This window comes from Acomys minous (assembly GCF_964271855.1).
Source record: "Acomys minous genome assembly, chromosome: 7".
NCBI classification, from domain to species: Eukaryota; Metazoa; Chordata; class Mammalia; order Rodentia; family Muridae; genus Acomys; species Acomys minous.
In genome coordinates, this window is record NC_140488.1 from 126320340 (window position 1) to 126340107 (window position 19768).

General features: G+C 36.2%; 1 protein-coding gene across 6 annotated transcripts in view; it reads right to left on the reverse strand.

Moving 5' to 3' along the window:
- CDKL5 (cyclin dependent kinase like 5) overlaps positions 1-19768 on the reverse strand; it is a 180944-nt gene that overhangs the window by 35074 nt on the left and 126102 nt on the right. For all 6 annotated transcript variants that reach the window (XM_084790458.1, XM_084790453.1, XM_084790456.1 and 3 more), the window contains 6 exons: positions 19541-19661; positions 17399-17458; positions 15197-15287; positions 12628-12817; positions 7986-8066; positions 4034-4185 (listed from right to left, as the gene is read on the reverse strand). In XM_084790458.1, coding sequence (XP_084646584.1) covers positions 4034-4185; positions 7986-8066; positions 12628-12817; positions 15197-15287; positions 17399-17458; positions 19541-19661 — 695 coding nt within the window. The remainder of the gene's footprint in view (positions 1-4033; positions 4186-7985; positions 8067-12627; positions 12818-15196; positions 15288-17398; positions 17459-19540; positions 19662-19768) is intronic.

The window sequence follows — 19768 nt, forward strand, 5'->3', positions numbered from 1 at the left end:
GAAGTGTCAATTACTTGGGGCTCTTGAGATAGCTCCTTGTACATTAAACAGAAATGTATCACTAACTGTTCAGATATTTCTATGTAAACTAAACAGGAATCCTATACTGGAACACAGGGTCTTAAGTGCTAATTGCTTGGTAAAAGGCACAATTTAGTCTCTTCTTCATTTCACACTTCATTATTCCAAAGTGACTGAGCCTTTCTTTAGGACTCGGAGCTTCATTTCCTACCTAGTGTAATATACAAATATTCACCCAGAGAGAAACCATGTCTTTTTTTTTTAAAGCAGAAAATGACATTCTAGAAAAGTCAGCTAGTTTTACTGTAACTAATCAAAGGATAACATTGTGCCTTAACAGAGGTTTCAAAGTTAGTAATGATTTACACAATCCTTCCTTCCTTCCTTCTTTTCCTTCCTTCCTTCCTTCCTTCCTTCCTTCCTTCCTTCCTTCCTTCCTATGAATTTAGAAGATGTTTCAAGTATTGCTACTGATGAAGATTCAAATGATTTTTCCCTTCAGACACTAACTGCAAGAAAAGTCTTTTGGGGCCATTGTTGCTATTTAATAATGACAGTGCATGAAACTCTGCCTTCTTATTTCCCTAGATTTAAAAAGGAATTAGAGGAAAGTTCCATTTTCCCCCATTAAATGATGTACAGAACATATCCCCAGATCAGTGAAGTACAGTGCATACACAATAGGATCTGCAAGGCTGATTAGAGAGATGGTAAAAAAAAATATTATCTGACACATACACACACACAGTAAGGGGTGGGAAGAAAGAAAGGGTGGTTTACTGAGATATATTGCAAAAGGTGCATTGGGCAGACTCCGGGACAAAGGCAATCTAGTATTTGGATAAAGCATAAATTCTTCTTATAGCAGTCAAAAGGAAAGTGGCTAGGTCTTATTAGATGATGCATCTGTGTACCTTATCTGGATGATGAGGGGACACTTCATTAATTTGCTAAGAAATAAATTAATTTTTGATTTTGAGCCTAACCCTTAACAGCTGAGCTATCTCTCTGGCTCAGCTGTTCTTTCTCCTTCAGATTGGTTACCTGTGCACCTAGCTGGCTTATCTTCTGGTAAGGCTGAGCAGGAGAAAGAAGTATCACAGGAAAAGGGAGGAGGCTGAGGGCAGGGAGGGCAGAGTTAGACTTCCCTGTTTCTTCCTGACTCAGTGCCTAGTTCAATCCTTCCACAGGGCTCTTGGTGCCAAACTCAAGTTCTCCCTGGAATCATATTTTTCTCCCTTTCCTCTGCAGGCAAAGATATAGCAATGACAGAAGTGCTTTAACTTTAAAGGAGGACCAGGAAGAGATGGAGAAGAGGGAGGAAAGCTGCTAGAGCTTCTAAAACTATGAGAATTATTGCTACACTAACCTAACTGCTACCATGTGATTTACATATATTCACAGAACACAAGAGAAAGGAAGCTATAAAATTAAGGTGGAAACAGTTGTCAGAGATCCAGATTTAACATGTCTGTCTGTCTGTCTAAACAGTTACTCTTCATGTTTCCATCATGGGATTAATTGGAAGCTACAGAGATCTAGACATACAATAATTCCTATGTAGAAAGGGCATCACATTATCTTCACATTGGAGCTTTGCCAAAGCAGTTTTGAAAATTGCATAGATATCTTTGGCACACTGCAAAGAATCTGTATTAAACTTTTAACTATTTAAAAAGAAGCAATGTATAAATCACTCAATCACATGCTTGTTCTAGAGACACGGCCTCATCTAGTCTACATTAGCCTTAAACTTGCTCAAAGCTGGCCTTGAATTCCTGAGTCTCCTGCCTCCATTTCCTAAGTGCTGGGATCACATATGCACAGCTATAAATCACTCTCAAATGGTTGGCAGAGTAGAGAAATGGATAGACAGTTAATATGTTTACTTAAAATAAGTTTAAGAGCAAAAATAGCCAGGCGTGGTGACACAAACCTATAATGCCAGCATTTAGGAGGCTGAAGGATAGCTACAAGTTCAAGGCCATTCTGGTACATCCCACAAACCAACAGACAAGCAGAGGCAGAGGCAGGTGGTAAAACAGGACCATTGAGAGGATCAGCACAGTCCAAATGGCATCACAGCATGCACAAAGTCAAAGGGACCTCAGAAGAGCCCAAGGGCAACAAGCAGGGGACAGAGTAATGACTGAGTCCACTTCCTCCTAGAGAAAAAATGACTTAGGATGGGAGGAAACAGTGCACTCTCCGGAGACAAGGCAGAGGAGCCTGTGAGAGGCAACCAATGGATATGATGTTGTGAACGTATCTAAAATTGTCTTAGAAGGCCTGTGTTGAGACACTAACTAGGATTTATATCCCTGGCAAGCCAGGCTTCCATGGAGTAAGTATGGACTGCAAACAAGAGTCGGGAGAAAGGCCTCAGATGATGTAAGATTACTGAAAGATAAAACAGGACTTTCCCTGTGATATACTCAACCAAGAACTGCAAATGAATTCTTCCAGGAATTTTTATTTACTCACAATTCCTCTCAAGTTAGTGTCTATAAGACTAATTAATATACAGCCTCCTTTCAGACTACAGGTTATACCACTGATGACTATAGTACAACTCAAAAATTTATCACTGGACTACCAAACTTTACATTGTTGGGATAATTTTCTCTGTAAATCTAAATTAGAGAAGTCGTGCAGCAATTCAAGTAGGAAGGAGACTAAAAGCCCTGAACCAAGCTGGCTGCAATACCAGAAAAGATACAAGCCAGCCAAGTGCCAAGGAACAACCAAATGGTAACAGTTATATCAAGGCTTAGTATACAAAAACCCTAGGGATGTGAACAGTGAATACATCAGCTAAGAACGGCTGAAAGCTGTACCATAACAAGTAGCTGTCTTTAAGAGTAAAGGGCTCAGTTGGTGGTTTTGCAGCTAAGTAGAAAAATACAGGATAAATGCTTCTCCTAATTTATGGATGCCCTCTCAGGCCTCACAGTTTTGATCTTTCAGTACTTCAATCTGCTATAATTTTCTATATACAGAAGAAAAATTTACATGTGTGTGTGTGTGGGGTAGTATTCAAATTTTAAAAGCTTCACTGTTTTTCATTTCTTAAGTGAAATAAACTACTTCTACATCTGACATAGAAAAAATCCTCAGATACCAAAATTGGGTTCTGGAGAATGAAGGAACACCATTTTCATGTAAATACAACTACAAAATTGGGGGATGCCAGGACAGGAAAGGCAAAATAACTGATCCAATAGAAGGGAGGAGGAAGAAGGGAGATAAAAGAGGGAGAGAGAGAGAGGGAGAAAGAGAGGGAGAGAGACAGAGAGATTGACTGAGTGAGTGATTGATTGATTGGTTGATTGATTCAAGAAACAAGTTTTCAGCCAGATATGGTGATGGCACTGAGGAGGAATTCAGCAACTCCTGAAGCCTGTTTGATTACCCAATGAGTTTCTCAGTGCTAAGACTACAGGTATGCTCAGGCAAGAAACAAATATTTTTAAATATGCTCAAAAAGCGATTTCAAATGTACTGCTTTTAATTATTGACCACTATTTTCCTATGCTTCTTTTTATTAAAAATAAATCACCTCATTTCTCAACTCAATGATCGAATGACAAGAACAATAAAATCACAACTGAAGCTAAAGAGGCTGCTTAGGTTCAATTATGTTCAGTTCTCCACATATGTGTTCAGTGTCTTCTTTCCCTTCCAACAACCCTCTTCCTCTGTCATTTACACAAAATCTGCTAGGTCTTAATGCTGTCTTTGATGCAAGAAACCTGAGTTGCTAAATCAACATAACCTTTTCAGGAGAATACATAGATTTTCATCATATACTTGTTAAATATAATAAAGTCTTTAAAAGTCCCACACAACTCTGTAATTATAGTTCTGAATCATGTAATAAGCATGAAGAAGATATTTTTGAATAAAGAGGGCTTTCCTTCTTTTCTCTGATTGCATAATTTTAGCAGCTACCTTCACCACCTACTTATAAGACCACGACTGCATTCGTATTTCCTTAGAAGGGAATATTTACCTATTAGACAGCGTGCTGCTTTCCACATGATAAGGTTTCCTTTTTGTTGACCTTGAAGGCGACCGATCCAAAAGTCTCTGCGTTTGAAATGTGGGGTGATTCAAACACTGCTCTGTCAAGTACCTGTCAGCTGGGTCCAACTTCAGTAAATTCTTAGGAAATAAAAATTTAGGAATGAAAAGAAGAATGGAATTTAAACTCTACCCCAAACCCTACCTTTTCTTCCTAGAAAAGAAATATGTGGTCACTGCAAAATACCTAGCAACAATAGCTCATAGAAAGAAAAAAAATCATCAAAATAATCCACAATCTCACAGTTACAGTCCTACTGGTAGAAAGCTTTCCATGCTTACTGTTACTTACATATTCTCTTCATTCATTTTCCTGTTTTTGCATCCATCCTTACTTATTTATAAGTGTTCTTTGTTTATTAAGGCACTAACCCTATGTTTTATGTTGAATGTACTAGAATTTTGACAAGAGAATTTTTTCACACAATAGTGTTTATCTTAGTAGCTGGACAGGATTTTTTATTTTTATTTATAAAATGATCAAATACTTAAAAAATCATAACCAACACACTCTAACATAACATAATAGAGTATTGAAATTCACTTTTCTAGTGTTTGGTTTTTTTTTTTTTTCAGAAAGAGGAAGAAGGGTAGAATTCTAGTATTCACAAATTCATTTCTGGTTCAGTTTGGTCTTATCCATAATTAAGATCTTTAGTTAATCAGTGAGAGTAAATTTGTCCTCAATAATCCAGACTTCCATTTCAAACCAGTACCACAGAACATTTCAATTTTGTCCCTATCATATACTGACATATTCATTTTGATCCAAAGATTCTAATTACTGAAACTCAGCCAGTAATTATATATGGATTTATATCCATATTAATTCAGATACAACTGCAAACATCTCAATTATTTTTCTCCCTTATTATAGAACAAAAACTGTGATGGTTTTAACTAGTATTTCCAACAGCTACCATTAAAATGGTTTCAAATATAAGATGCTCATAAAAAGGAAAATCCGCTCTCAAGAAGTCTTTTTAAATTCAAAGCACCCGTGACCTTTCAGAAATGTAGGTGCTGTTTTAATTCATTTGATATCATGTAGAAGCTATTGCAATACAAAAAAACTACATTTATATGCTATGAATACAGATGTCCATTTTCAAATTACTGTAGATCATGAAGTTCTTATGAGCAAAATAAGAAATTTACCTAGCTAACAGTTTTAAAAATTTATCACATGGGGGGCATTATCATTAAGAAAGTAAAGCAAAAATAACATTGTAGGTATTTTTTAAATTATTAAGGGCATGGGCATGCATTAACTTTAGTGATTGTTGTCTCTCTACTAAAATGGCATCTATAAAGAGGTTCAAGATGAGATGAACATATTAAGCATTACATGTGAACACAATTATCAACATATATTTAGGGAGCAGCAAAGAGACTAATTGAAAGGACAATGAAGGTTTTTCATTTTTAAAATTCTTCAATTTATATATAAAACGAATGGTGATACAAATATATATACATACATATATAATTCAATAATAATTGAGCAATATTAATTAAGTGATAGAAATCAAAATTATGGTTTCAAAGGAGGCAGAGTGGGCTAAGAGAGTAGGACCTGGGAAGGATACAAAGTAGGTTTCTAAATTATTACTAAGTTTCTATGTCTCAATCCAGGTAAGGTAAAAAAAAAATATTCTGAATTTATAAAAACTCAGAGAATACAGACATATATTGAGTACCTCTGAATGTGTAGTTCATGTGTGTGTATGTGTGCATGTGTGTATCTGTGTGTATGGGTGTTTTGCATAAATGTATGTCTGAACATTTTATGTGTACAAGTGCCCACAGTGGTCAGAAAAGGGCATCTGATGCCCCAGAACTGGAGTTAAAAATGGTTTGTGAGCTGCCATGTAGATGCTGGAAATTGAACCTGGGTCCTCTAGAAGAGTAGTCAGAGCACTGAGCCATCTCGCCACCCCCTGAATTTGTATTTCCATAAAAACTTTGGCTTCCTTTTAAAGACTAGTAACAATAACCATACTAAATCATAGGAATTAGAGTGTTTACTTTCCAAGCCTTTCCTCCTTCCAAACCCTTCCATAAAGCCCTCTCCACTTTCCTTCCTTCAAATGCATGACCTCTTTCTCTCACTAGTCATCAATGCATCTTTAACTAAAGAAAAAAGAAAGACAAAAGTCAGGAAACATAAAATTATATTTTATTCCATTGTTATACTCTGTTCTATTTATATTTTAAAAATTACTAAATGAGTAAGGCCCAGACTGATAAATATTGACTACATGAAAAGAAAGTACTGGCAGAACCCAACTGATTATACCTAGTAATTTATGTCTAATTAAACTGAAAGACTGTTGTTATTAAAAATAGCAGTTCTCAATCTATGTTAATAACACCAGTGCTTTATTAGAGTTCCATATAACATAATATTTGATATTTAATTAAATTTTGGAAATGTTGAGACAGAAATGGTTTACTATAAGAGTTCTGAAGTCTTTTATAAGTTAATGAACACTGTGTATCTCTAGAAATGTTATATGGTATGTGGTCTTTCCCAAATTCCAGAGCCCTTCTTCCATGTCTGTTCCCTGAGACACAGGTGAACATGCCCTGAAACATAGCAAATTTCTAAGAACATAGCTTAGTAACTTGTTAGTGTACTAAGTCTGCCTTTTAAAGTTTCTGCACAAAGTATGGCCTCCAAATTTTGACAGCTGAATGACTAGGCATAAAACAAAACTGATCCATAGTCAAGTATTGAAGTTCTACTCTGATACAATCAATGCTTCCTCTACATTTAGTACCTGAAATAAAAACTGGCACTTATATGAAAAGCAGTTTTCACTCAAGGGACTATTGTCTGCTGAGGTAGAGAATCTTTGTTTACTTGCTTATTTTTGAGACAGGGTCTTTGTAGCTCAAGCTAGCCTCAAACTTAGAGCAGTCCTCCTGTTTCAGCCTCTCAATGCTGCCATTATAAACATGTGCCACCATGCTCAGCAAGAAAATATTTAATAAAGATTTTTGAGGCAGGAGAGATAGCTAAGCAGCTAAGAGCACTGGCTTCTTTTCCAGAGGACCTAGGTTTGGTTCCTAGCACCCATATGGCAGCTCCCAACAGCCTGTAACTCCAGTTCCAGGAGATCTGATGCCTTCTTTTGGCTTCCACAAACACTACATGACACGGTGTACAGATAAACATGCAGACAAAACACCCATATATAATATAATATGTTATATGGCATTATATTATAGTAATGGATATTTGTATATATATACATACTATACATATACATACTATATAATTGTAATTATATATTATATATATTAAAATTAATTTTAAGGATGTTTTAGTAGTTTGGAGTAGGATGCCTACTGACAGGAAGGCTAGTGTGAGGAGGATCATTCAGGTTATGATGTTAGTAATGACCCTGATACATCGAAAGAAAAGTTAGAAAAAGCAATCTGCCTAGGGAAGAAGAGGCCCAGTCAGACAAAACAATTAGATTCACTGATTCAATGTGTATAGACTATGAGGGCCTTCAATGTTATAGAAAAATAACTGTAGAATCTTTTGTCGTATAACACATCCACTTTAAAATTTGTTTTAAGACATATGCCCAAGTAGTTCTTGAGTGCCAACAAATATTCATTATTCTGCCCATTTTAGGAAAGCAAATTAGGGATTACATGCTCCTCTCTAGCTGGACTGAGTCAACACCAGATTCCTGTTACAATCATAAACAAATTACATGCCCTTTAACATGACATACTCCCCATTAACCATCTACAAACAAAATATTTAATTCATAAAAGCATGCTATGTTCCCAGAGTAGTCAGAGGAGAATCCACAAACCAAAGGACTTTTTTTTTTTTTTGGTACAAGCATATATTTTCTTACCTTCATTAGGTCAAGTAAAACACTATTTAAAATTCCAAGGTATCTTCTCTCTAATGATTGAGGATGGTTAACAGCTGGAAACTGTAAGGATAACATAGCATGAATGTTACTATTTGACAAAGGATATGCACATATGCTTGTGAGGGTACATAAGCAGCATTGTGACAATCCAAGTCAAATTATTATTTATATATTACTTTGGTGTCTATATATTTTAGGTATGAATTAATAGGGCCAAATATTAAATATTGGGGAAACGTGAAAGATGATACCTAAAGCGAGACAGATAATACTGCAGATTGTAAAATGAATAAAAATCTGAGCCTGTATATCCTGAATCTTGCCTGCTTATACAACTTACTTCTAAACAATTTATAGACAAATTTTGTCTGTTTCAACAGACAATTCTCAATACTGACAAACTGAGGAACTAACAGAAGGGTAGCAAGAGTGGTTTTGAAGTACTGAGTAAGATACTGGCAGATCTGCTCACTTATATACCTTTCAGATATTGAGTGCTAGTAGCTTGTAATACATGTTTTCTTTATACCAACATAGGAATATTTCAAAGTACAAAAATCCGTAAACATGCGTAACAAAAGGACAGAAGGACCAGTTATGTAGTAACATCAGTAAGGCATTAATAAATACTCATGCTACCATCCCTACATTATATTCTGTAGGGCAAGAGACAAACTTGAGGAATTCATTGTCTGGTGGTTTTTCTTTTTTGTTTGTTTGATTTTGGTTTTTCAAGACAGGGTTTCTCTGTGTAGCCTAGGCTGTCCTCAATTCCCTCTGTAGACCAGGCTGGCCTCAAACTCCACCAGTCTCGCTAGTTCTGGGATTAAAGGGGTGCGCCACCACTCCTGGCTTTCATTGTCTGATTTAAAAAGGAATTGATGAACTCTGAATCTGCAAATGAAAAGCTAAAGCCAGGTATGGTAGCACTCAAAGGTTGAGGCAGCAAGGGCTTAGGTGCAAGAACAGCCTGGGGATGCTTAGTGAGACTCTGTAGCTATAGAAGAACCTGTGGATATCTTGAACTCAACTTCTAAAAAAAAAGATAGGGAAGTAATGCTGAGCAAGACATTTTAGGTGTATTATCCTTACATTTTAGAGATGAGGAAAGTAATCAGAAAGTTCGAATAACTGGTTCAAGGAAAGCTACGTAATTAGTGAGCAGAAGTACTATTTGCATCTAAGCCTGTGATTCAAACCCTCACTGTTTCTGAAACAAACTACCTCTCCCAAGGGAGCTGCAGAAGTTCCTTTTGATGATGCTACTGAAGCATAAACTATCAACAAATATTTGAAAAAAAAAGTCAACAATCTTAGCCATAAGGGGAATGATAATTGAATATGCCTTGAGATTCTATCATACCCCAGTCAAAATTAAGAAAACAGCAGCAAATGCTGGTGAGGATGTGGGGAAAGAAGACTTCATGTTCACTGCTAATAGGAATGTAAACTTGTGCAGCTATTATAGGAATTAGCATGGAGCTTCCTCAGAACAGCAGAAATAGAACTGCCATCTGATCTACCAGCTATACCACTCTTGGGTATCTGTTCAGAAGGAATTGACAATGACACGCCACACCGTTAGTAGAATATTCATACTTATTGCAGCATTATTCACAATAGCTAAGATAAGGATCTAGCCTAGATGCCTAGCAAAGATGAATAGATAAAGAAAAGGTGACATATTAGCACAATGGACTCTTATTCAGTCATTAGGAGAAATGAAACCATGACAGCTGTAGAGAAATGGATGAATTGAAGATGGTCATGTGAAACAAAACAAGCCACACTCAAGAAGGCAAATATAGCCTTTCCTTTCAAATGTGGAATGTGGATTTCACTCTGAGGCCAAAGGAAGAGGTCTGGACAGAGGGGTAGATGAGACAAGCCAGGGTAGTGGGAAAGAATATATCGCATGTTTTGTCTCATATGTAAATCTAGGGTTTTGTGTGTGTGTGTGTGTGTGTGTAAAAACAAGAGGAGGACTATTTTGGGGAGTGAGTTCAAGGGACCAGCAAGAGAGGGGAGGAAGAAGGATGTGGGAGGGCAATGCAGGTGGTGGACAAGGGCAAGATATAATGATATATATGTATGAATATAGTGACAATTATTTTGTATGCCAACTAAAAGAACAGAAAATAAAATGGGGGTAGGGATTAAGAAAAGAAAATGTATTAAATCTTCAGTTGGATTCTAAGCTATTGAATAGGCCTAGAAATGTCAAAAATTACTCACTGCTCAGATTCTGAGGCATAGGCTTAATGAGGCCTGTAATAAATCAACTAGCAGCAGACCAGCTTAATGACATCACGATTCTACAGCTAACTATTTATTCAACACTATGCAACTTAGCAAACACCATTTTAGGTGAGCTATGAAGGAAGCAGTTTCTTTCCTCAAGAAATTCATGATTCCAGTGAGTAGGCATATTTGCAAACAGCTACTTAATTGAGTATGCAATGGGTGTGAGCAAAAAGAGAGATGTGATCAGAGTGCTACAGGAACTCAAAACAGCCCAGATTAACACTCCGAGAAGGGATACACAGGCTTCTAGGCTGATGCTCAGAGCACAAGAGATGTGGTAGTGCAGCACTACAGAAGACACATGTCATTCCAAACAAAAGGTGGCCTGAGAACATAGGAAAGCAATCACAACAATTTGTGATGAGTCCAAAGGGTCTTTAATGTTAATAGTTTAAACTTTATCAGAAATCATAGACAGTTTTAAGCAAAAGGGAGACAGATTTAAATGTGGAACCACATTTAAAAGTTCAAGAGTTCGGCTTGCAGGTAACTCAAAGTTCAAGTAAGGTTGATGGAATGAAAGAAGCATTAGAGGCAGATAGAAAGGAAATGCCATTGAACTTGATGGGTACCTGTTAATTATCAACTTGACAGAAGTTTAGAATTTTCTGGAAATGGGGCCTCTGGGCATGTCTGTGAAAGTTTTCTTGATTACCTTAGTGGATGCAGAAAAACCCATCTAAATTGTGGGCAGAACCACTCCTGGACTATATAAGGTGGGAAAGGGAATTAAGCAATAGTTTGCCTCTCTCTGCTTCTTAAGTGAAGATGCAATGAAATCAGCTCCCTCAAAGCTCCTCCAGTTGTGACTTCCCCTATCACAATGGACTATAATCAAAACTACGGGCCAAAATAAACCATCTCTTCCTTAAGTTGTTTTCTTGGGGTATTTTATCCCAGAAATAGGAAATAGGAAAATAAAGCAAGACAATATGCATTAGTTTTTATGTTTAATGTTGTAACCTAATCAAAGGTCAGAATTCGGCTAATACAAGCAAAAATAAAAGGAGTCTGAAGTAACTTTGGTACATTTGGAAAAGGAACTGAAAGCAGAAGGGAGAGGAAGGAATGAAAAACTATATGCACCTCAGTTTGTTCATTTCTTCCAAGTGTCCTGATCCCAGTAAGAGCTGGGTCTGTATTGCATATTCACATGTGAGCAGCAGTGTTCTCAAACAGAAACTGCCTGAGATCCAGAAAGTCAAAGATAAAAACCAAAGCGTTTTGCAAATGGCAAGATCACATCTGAAATTTGTCATAGAATGTTAATTGATGATTGCTGAGGTAGGAAAGTTACTTTCCGTTGGGGACAGAGCTGCTGCGAGGTCACTCATACACACATGGGAAGCACTAACTAGACTTGGGTTATCAATAATAACAAGGATAAAAATAATGGAGGACATGAAGTTTAGACGGAGATGAGGTGGGAGGACCCTAGAGAGAGATGGAGGGAGGTAATGCTTGGGCATGATCGAAATACATTGTATGACTATACAACATTTTCAAAGAATAAAATAAATTAGAAAATATTTTAAAAATATAATAGCATGGTTTTAGAATACTACATATGTACTGGAAAAGAAATTAAAAGATGGGATGATGAAATTATTTTATAGTTTCTACAATGACAAATTGACACATTGGCTCAAAAGCATAAAAAGCTGCTTTGGGGGGTAGATGGAAATGAGCAGTTTATAAATCACTCAACATTCTGATGAGGTACCTCTAGCAGTTACAGGTTCCTCATTTGGGAAAAGTTTATGATTTTGAAGATGTTTTTCATTATATTCTCAGCAAACAAGTCTTGCACAAAGGTAGCAAGGCTTCTGACTTCTACAAAGATTTAATGTTTCACTGTCAATGTACAAGAAATATCTGTGGTGCTGCCCCTCTAAATCTGCAGAATCCAAGTAGTCACAACCATCTTCCAAGTCACCACAAATTTAGGTGCCTAAGTAAACACAGGCCACTTGCACATTTCTATCATTTGGAGATGCTTAACAGTTTGAATAAAGAGACTATAAGAAAGAAGATTAGAATTGATAATGTACATGCTAAAAAGATTTTTGAAAAGTTAAACTTTACAGATTAGGGAAAAAAAGACATCATTAGCAGCTCCTACTTATAACTGTAACTATTTTTAAATTTCACAAATACTGTATAAGATTCAGAAATGAAATAATATAGTGAGGATTAAAAACACTGTGATGGGAAGGGAAGAGTGTGCAATGCGTAGCTTAGGGCTGCATTGTGCAATGAGCAGCAAGTTAAATACTGCTAGATTGACTCCATTTTGGATTTTAGCAAAGCCTCTTACCCGGAGCCCATGGAAACGAGGATTACTATAGAAGAGCTTCATCTGCTCAGATGGAAGTGGTCCTAGCACCTTCTGAATAGTAAAGAGTTGGTCAATTTCACTTTCTCCAGGAAACAAGGGCTGTCCATCACTAAGCTCCCCAAGAATACAGCCCACCGACCACATGTCCACAGACTTTCCATAGGGAGCGCTGAAAAGCAAAAGAAGAGATGATATTAGCAACCGAAGACACAAAATGGTTTAATAATTCCCAACTCATTTTCGACCTATTCATGACTTAAACCATGAAGGTACTTAAGGAATTTAAAATGGCCACTAACAAAAGTGAGACCAGAAATAAGGAATTAGAGCTATGTAAGCAGAAATTCAGAACGTAAGTTTGTAACCCACACTCATAAAGAAAACAGTGTATACCTTGAACATGAATGGCTTTAATAAACTGTAATGTAGTGTACAAATTGGATGAGAACATATCAGAGGATGAAATGTTCCCAAGAAATCTATTTTCAAAAAATTATACTTTAAGCTTGCTAAGTGTCAAGATTTATATCCGTTTTTTTAGCTTTAGTTTGGTAGAATGTTCCACTGCTTTTTGAACCTTAAACAAATACTGAATGTTATTTAGCTTCTGATTGCTTAGTACCACAATTCCCAACAGCTAAGATGAATTACTTGAATATAACTGTACTTTATATGAGACATTCTGATAGCTTTTTCTATCAAATCATGTTTTAATGTACTTAGGGGCTTGTACTTCTCTTCTGGGACCTAGATCACCAGAGAGCTGTAGAAAAAGAGCCTGCTACAAATGGAGGCCATAAATGAAAATCTAAGGCTCCCCCAAACAGTGTTATAGCTCAGTACCTAAATATATAAAAAAAAAACCCCAAATGAAATTCTAAAATCCCATTATAATAACACAAAACTTAAGCTAAAGCATTGTTAGCATACAGAATAATAAGTTACTGCAACAATAACTCAGTATTTAATTTATCTCATTTCTTTCCCCTCCCCCCTCCAAATCCTAAAATCACAAGGACATTTTTGGTAGTTTTTGGGCCAATGAAGTCTACTGATTTAAAATATTATTTAAGATAAAGAAAACCTGGCCTATGGTACTAGGCTGAAAAAACTGCATATACACACACAAGCACACACAAAATAGCATGGAAATCTTAAACTTGGTCCATTCAAATTATGGTGAGTAACCATGATTTACTTTGCAAGATAAAGCAAACTTTTGATTTAAGAGAATAGTAAAGATATTTAAAACTCAATAATTTTTATTGACTCTAGATCAGCAATAAATTAAGAACTGCATCAGATGATAGTTGCTAAATGTTAGAAAATGAATAGTTAACAGCCAACTCTCAATGAGTGAGACACAAAGTATTAGCAGATGAATGACAGAGCACCTGAGAGTGGGAAGATGAGCAAAGTGGATAAGTGTGGAGATGTTGCTGAAAAAAAAAATCAGCAATGTAGGTCTAATATGAATAGCCATTCATCATTCAGTAAGACTTACACTGCTCAGAAGAAAACTGATAATTGGTTCAGTAGTTACCCTGTGCCTAGCAAAGTGGCTGAATGTAAACTTAAGTATGTGTCCAATGCATCAACAAACCAAAATATCAAACTGCCCCTTTGTAATTCATCAAGATACCTCTTGTATCAAGAGGTAAGATTTTTTCTCCATACTTTGAATTGTGGCTTGGTCATGAGACATTCCTTGGTCAATAAGGCAAATGCCACACGAAAAGAACTTGGACAGCACCTTTGCTTTTGGGCTGAACCTGATGAACAGAATTGTCCTATCAAATTTGGAAACATGAACTAGTTTATGAAAGGTAAGTCCTGATGGATTCGTGATGGTCTGCCAAGGGGATAGGAGAATGGCTCAGTTGCTAAAGTGTATGCCTTGCCAAAAATAAGGACCTGAATTTAGTTCCCAGAATCCATGTAAAAATGTTAGGCATGGTGGTACACACTTGTAATCCCAGCAATGTAAAGGCAGAGACAGTAGAACCCCTGGGATTCATTGTTTGGGGAACATATGCTGACAAATGTGTTGCAGGACAGTGAGAGACCTTATCTCACAAATGTGATTGGATGCTCGAGGAATGACATTCTGGCCTCTACATGCACATATACGCAGCCACCCCACACAAACATGTAGAGAAAAACAAAAAAGGTCTATCAGATATCAGCTGAAGTTCTCTCAATCAACTAGCTCTGTCAATCTGCTAGCCAACTGACTACCATCAGAGTGACTCCAAAAGAGGCCACTCCACTGAACCCAAGTTACAGCTACTGGGAACTGTGATAGATAAAATGAAACTTGTTTCATAACTTCAAGTTCTTGGGTGTCTTTTTTATTACCACAAATATGCAATTGATATATATATATATATATTATGTGTATATATATACACATAATATATATATATACATATGTATATTTTACAATATATATGTAACCAAGTTCTTATTTTACATCTATTATTCCAATGTGAATTATAAAAAAACAATACATATGTATAGGCCACTCAATTTCAGAAAGATAACTCACCCAAGTAGCAGTTCTGGGGATCGGTACCACCTTGTAGCCACATATTCTGTGTAATTAGCATTATTGCCTTCTGAGAGATTCCGAGCAAAACCTGAAAGAATAGTAATTTCATGTGAGCAAAATATTCAACTCTAGTAATACTTTAAAAGCATATCAAAATAATATAGTGACTAATATTGAGTGGACTATTTATTAAAAACATCTTTATTTGAAATAGTTAATCATGTTCATATGTTAAAATGTGCATGATGAATTTTCTGCAAATTCAGTCTTTATGCTAAAGATATCAATGTTGTTTTCAAATTCATCCTGTCCTTTAGGAAGCATTCATACCATATTTTCAAATAAGCTCTCTTAAAGCTGAAAATTTTAGGAATACGATTAAGTGCCCACTAGGGACAGAAGTTACAGCAACATTAATTGTGCTATGTGAGACCTACATTGTACTTGTATATTTGTATTTGCTGAGCTGTTCCAGCCATTATGCAAACAATTAACCATTGGCAGCGACAGAAACAAAGAGGCTGAAAATTACTCTTCGCCCTTAGTGTTGGAGAAGCAACTTAGGAATATCTTAATTACCTTACAGACACTAGCATTATTTTTGTCCTTCACTCTTTCCAAAGGTTTAAAACCACAAAATGAACAGTGGGATAAACTAATTACCCATCTAACTCACCAAATGCAACAGAAGTTCACCATCAGGGTTATAGAGAATTGAAAACATTAGAATTGGAGGAAAAATTAAGGTTTGTGTCAGTTTGAGAAACAAAAATTAGTATTCCTTAAAGTAAAACAACAAGAAAAGAAACAACAGCAAAAGGCAAAGCCCCTAACTTCAGCTAATCAATTTTTCTTACTGAAGCGTTTGTTGAATAACTATGTGCACTTCTGAATGGGGCTCTTCAAGCCAGACAAAGGAGTTGCCTCTCTGCCAGGCAAGGCAATTAATTAGGAAGTCTTTCCTTGATGGGGCCCACAGGGCACAGAATGCCGCATGTAGTGCTGCCAGAAGGAACTTCCTGATCACTTTTTAAAGAAATAATGTCAGAGAAACAGTACCATTTTCCTCTCGTTACTGATCATTCTGCAGGCATTTCTTTTGTATTTACACTTGCTTTATAATCTTCAGTCACCTTGGACCTTAACAAAGAACCATGGAGGCATAGTAAATAGAGTCCGAGGGACACAGAGTCTATTGACACCTTGGGAGGTAATAATAAACACAAACAGCAATTTATAAATAGAAAATATTCCTGGACACCAGTGGAGTCCAACAGAGGGAAATCAGAGCCCTTAGAACTGGAGTGAGGGGCAGATCTGAGCTGCCTTGTAGGAACTGAGAACTGAACCCAGGTCTTTTTCAAAACCAACGAGTATTCTTAACCACTGAGCAATCTCTCCAGCTCCTAATAATATTCTAAAGGGTTGCCATTTTATTTTACAATATAGATTAGGTAAAAGGATAATTTCAAAAGTTGACCTCCTGGGGCTGGGAATACACTCAGTTGGTAGCATGCCTAGCATGCAGGCATCCCTGGGTTCTACCTCTAACATTGCATAAACTGGGTGTGATGGCACATGATCATAATCCCAACACTCAGGAGGTGGAGGTAAATGGATCACAAGTTCAAGGCCATCCTTAGCTACATAGTGAGTTAGACATGAGCCTGGGATACATGGGATCCTATTTCAAAACAAAATAATTTAAATATTTAAATCAACTGTTTTAGTTACTTTACTACTAGTTAGTTTAGTTACTTTAGTACTAAAGATAACTAAAAAACTTGATTTAGTTGTCTAGTTGTCTGCTTCTTTTCGTAAACGCTCCTTTCTGACATATTTTATGGGCCATAACCTAAACACTAACTCAAGATTTTAAAAGTTTCCTAAATTATTTAAAATATTTAACAGCATTTAAAATACAATTACCTATGTAAGAAACAATAGAGATTTTCTATTAGGAGTATAATGTTTTATAAATTTTCCTATATATTTTAGAAATATATACATCATACACCATACAACAAAGAGAAAGCAAAGCTATCCCAGCCATCAACTGGGAGCATATGAACCAACTGAATGCTCTTTTCCTAATTTAAATCAAGACATAACATTACTTTTAAAATACCTTTAAAAGCTACTCATGTGTTACATTAAATTAATTCTCTTAATATTGGAGTTCAATTTCTTTTAACTCACCAAAGTCACATAGCTTCAAGACATCATTGTGGCTAATTAAGAGATTTTCAGGCTTTATGTCTAGAATACCAAGATTAAAAAACAGTAAGTAAAAATGTTCTATGTTTTGCTGATTGACATTTGCAGCACTGCAATAGCATCTAATTAAAATCATCTGAGCATGATTTGACTAGAAAACTGTGCAATGTACAGAAGAGTAAGACATTTTATGCTGCTGTATAAAAAGTTTCAATTAATTTTTTATGAGACATGCAGATGACAATTACAAGATTCCTAAAACCCCTAAAACCTCTCTCTCTCTCCTTTTCTCTGCTAAGCATTGAATCTAGAGCCTACAACTTGTTGAAGACATACACCTTAACTCTGTAAAGAATTTTTAAATGATTAAATTTAGGCCAGTATGTTTCAAGGAATTATTTTTGCTTCATAAAACATTAAGAATACAAGATTTTGGAGACTGAACGTAAAATTTTTACATCTACCTGCTATCTTTAAAAATACACATACCAATAGTGAAACAATATGATCTTTATTGGAAAAAAAGCAAAAAAGTAAAAGTTTCTCTGTATAATTCCTATATGAACATACCTATTTTAGCTTTCCCATGTGGTTCACAACTGACAACATGTTGAAGTTAGGCTAATGAGTCAAGGTTTCCATTTCCCCCAATAGATTATGTGAAGACATGATAGGAGTTAAGGAGCAGAAATTTGCAGAAAATGAAGTTGAACTAATCCACTGAGAGGCATCTTTCAATTTTATTTGTTGAGACAGGGTCCCATGTATCTCAGTCTGTCCTCCAACTCCTATGTAGTCAGAGATGACCTTGAATTCCCAATCCTGTCTCTAGCTTCCAAATGCTGAGAATACAGGTGTATTCCACCATGACCAGCTACAACTTTCTTTTTAGAGTTTCGTAGAGCTGAAGGTGAGGTGAGTATAGTGGACTCTACAGATTTCCCAATCATAGAATTGTGTTTTCCAATCATGTAGATTGAACCAAAGGTCTTACACATGCTAGTAAAGCATTCTACCATTTAGCCCCAGGCCAGAATTGTGCCTACCATTAATCAGCTACACATTTAATCAAACTGTAGTCTCATAATGGAAATACACTTAACTCATCTCCTCACTAACAATGCTAAAGTGTAACACAGGCTGGTTTTAGCACTATTACCTAAGACACTAGATGCCCAGTTAACCTGGGGGTTTATCTATGATGTCTACAATCTTGATAACAGGGTAACTACTATGAGAGTCAAATAGCAGAATTTGGAAATCTTTATACATTTCAGCTACTCTTAAAAGTAAGACCAATTTAAAGGTGATTATCCTTGCACATTTGTACAGATAAATTTAATATCATAATCAGCAGCAGCAGCAGCATAATACAAAGAAAATACAGACAAGTAGATGTGTCAACATTTTCTGATGAATTTTTTAGCTTCATTATTTAATCAAATTGTGTCCCAGTGCTGTAGAACTTTACAGTGTAAGTAAGATTATTTGAAAGCAAATATTAAGAGTCAAAATGACACTAAGTAAATCATGCTCCTTATTGTTGAAACCACTGATTTTATGCTGCTAAAGAAAAAGTAATATAATTTCGAGAAGTATAATCGTGGCCAATACAAGGTTGAGTACAGCTCCAACCTCCAGAAAAGGGACACTTTCCAACAACAGGGAGAAACAATCAGGAGGGGAAGATATATACTGGAGATTACTGATCTAAAACAGAATGAAAGAAGAGCTCTACTGGAGGGTCAGAGACTTAAGACCACTTAGAAAGCCTGGGTTTCAGTTGGTTCACGTTCCCTGGTCTATCTGTAAGACACAAAGGTTATGGAAATTGTCCTTTTGCCATTCAATTCCAGCCCAAATAAAGCTTCAACTTTTGCATCTGCTGACTCATTAGTTACTGGTATGGTTTCCAGCAGACCTGGCTATATAAATAGGGATATCACCACACTAGCCAAATAAACTCATATGCTGCCCTTTGGTGGGAGACCGGATGAGCAAAGGGCTTCGCATATCTTTTACTTTCAAAATATGGTTAACTTAAATAGAAATGTTCTTAAAACAGTTAATCTTTCATTTTAGCTGACTTATTTAGTATTTTCCATTTCAAACGTCTACACTCACCTCTATGGACAATGTCGTTCTTGTGGCACCAGTGGATAGCTTTGATTAGTTGGTAAATGTAGCTTTTCACTTTCTCAGGTGGAACTCCATTTGGCATTTCTTCCAGCAATTCAAGCATATTCTAAAAGCAAATACAGCACCATTCATCTCCAAAATTAGGCAAGCTCATCAATTATGAACTACTAATCCTTACCCTTAGCTAAGGATTCATTCAATATGCAATATGCA